This window comes from Monoraphidium neglectum (genome assembly GCF_000611645.1).
Source record: "Monoraphidium neglectum strain SAG 48.87 unplaced genomic scaffold scaffold06267, whole genome shotgun sequence".
NCBI lineage: Eukaryota > Viridiplantae > Chlorophyta > Chlorophyceae > Sphaeropleales > Selenastraceae > Monoraphidium > Monoraphidium neglectum.
Genome location: NW_014007369.1, coordinates 1,381 through 3,004, shown reverse-complemented (window position 1 = coordinate 3,004; position 1,624 = coordinate 1,381). Strand labels below are relative to the sequence as shown.

The window sequence follows — 1,624 nt, the reverse complement described above, 5'->3', positions numbered from 1 at the left end:
GTCCGGCTCCCTGCTGCTCGGCCCCGCCGCCGCGCCGCTCGCCGCGCCCGCCAACTGCGCGGCCCAGTTCCAGAACGCCGTCGAGCGCACCCAGTGGCGCGGCGTGGCGGTGACGGCGACCGGCGAGCATGTGGCGGCGGGGGTGGCGTCCAAGGAGGGCCATCACAAGATATTCCTTTGGAACCGCACCAACGGCAAGCTGGAGCGAATCCTGGAAGGTGGGGCCGCCGGGGTTGGGGGCCTCGGGAGCGCCGCCTGCGCGGAGGGCGCGGCGTAGCGCCGCGGCGAGCGCGCGGCCCCGCGTGCGGGGGCGCCCCGCTGCGAGCGGGGTCGGCCGGGTGGGGAGTGGCCGTGTCCCGCCGTGGACGGCCCTTCCAAGGGCGCCCTGATTGAGTAGGAAACAGGCAGAGGCTTGCCGCTGGGTGCTGGATGCCCGGACCAGCCTCAAAATCTGTTTTGGCAGCCTTCGAATACCGAGCGGCTGCATCTGTATGCCAAGTGGTCCCCCTCTGAGCGTCAGGGCCGCTCGATCTGACACATATTTTTCCAGGTCTCGGCTCACCCCTGCTGCCTCACTCGCCTCAAATTCTCATCCCCAGGCCCGCGGGGCGAGCCGGTGCTGGCCCTGGCATGGCACCCGGCCAGCAGCGTGTTCCTGGCCCTCGCGGGCGGCGGGCGCATCTACGTATGGACGCGCGTGTTTGAGGAGAATTGGAGCGCGTTCGCGCCAGACTTCAAGGTGGGCGCCGCGGAGGCGGGTGCTGAGGTGGTGCCTGCGCCGCGCCGGGGCTTGCCCAAGCGGCGTGGCAGGCGGCCTGTCATGGGCGGCACGTCGGGGTGATGTAATGTGACGCAATCTCTAACCTGATCCCTCTGGCTGCGACTGCGGCGCCCGCCCGCGGCCGGCCCCGCGAGAAGCACGACCGCCGCCAACCGCCACCAACCGCCACCAACCGCCGCCAACCGCCGCCCTGCAGGAGCTGCTAGAGAACGTGGAGTACGAGGAGGAGGAGGACGAGTTCGACGTCAACCCCCGCCAGGGCGACAAGGCGGGCGCCGGCGGCGGCGGCGTTGCGGTGGACGTGCTGGCGGCGGCGCGCGCGGCGGGCGACGAGGAGGCGGACGTGGACGTGGCAGGGCGAGAGGCGGCGCCGCTGTTCAGCAGCGACGAGGAGGACGAGGTGCGCGCTGTGGGGTGGCGCGTGCGCGGATACGTGCGCTGTCAAGCGCCTGCGTTGGAGGCCGGTCGTTGCCTTCAAAGGGAGGGCCCGATGGGTGCAGAAAGGACGGCGCCGCACCTTCGCCTCGCGCGTTGCTGTGTGCGTCGCCGCTCGTCTGCACCACCCAGCGCACGCGGCGTGCCGCGCCTCCCGGCGAACTCCGTTGACCCAATGCCTCCACAACTGCCGCCTGCTGCCGCCGCTTTTCCTCCTGTTTAAAACCCACCTCCACGCAAAAAATCATGTCCGACACCTCAACACGCCAAAATAGTATGCATCCCTGCTTCCCTGGAGTTGTCAACACCCCGAAAACTCTCAACTCTCTCAAATCCCTACAGGTTGAGGCCCTGGCGGACCCCGCGGCCGCAGTGCGCGCGCTCGCCGGCGTCGACGGCGGCGCCAGC

The 1,624-nt window shown here is 70.2% G+C and overlaps 1 protein-coding gene across 1 annotated transcript in view; it reads left to right on the top strand.

The window, feature by feature from the left end:
- Nucleotides 1–491: 491 nt before the first annotated feature.
- MNEG_16347 (hypothetical protein) overlaps nucleotides 492–1,624 on the top strand; it is a gene marked incomplete at both ends in the record, with an annotated part of 2,151 nt that continues 1,018 nt past the window's right edge. The window contains 3 exons of the mRNA XM_014035183.1: nucleotides 492–498; nucleotides 600–739; nucleotides 978–1,181. Coding sequence (XP_013890637.1) covers nucleotides 492–498; nucleotides 600–739; nucleotides 978–1,181 — 351 coding nt within the window. The remainder of the gene's footprint in view (nucleotides 499–599; nucleotides 740–977; nucleotides 1,182–1,624) is intronic.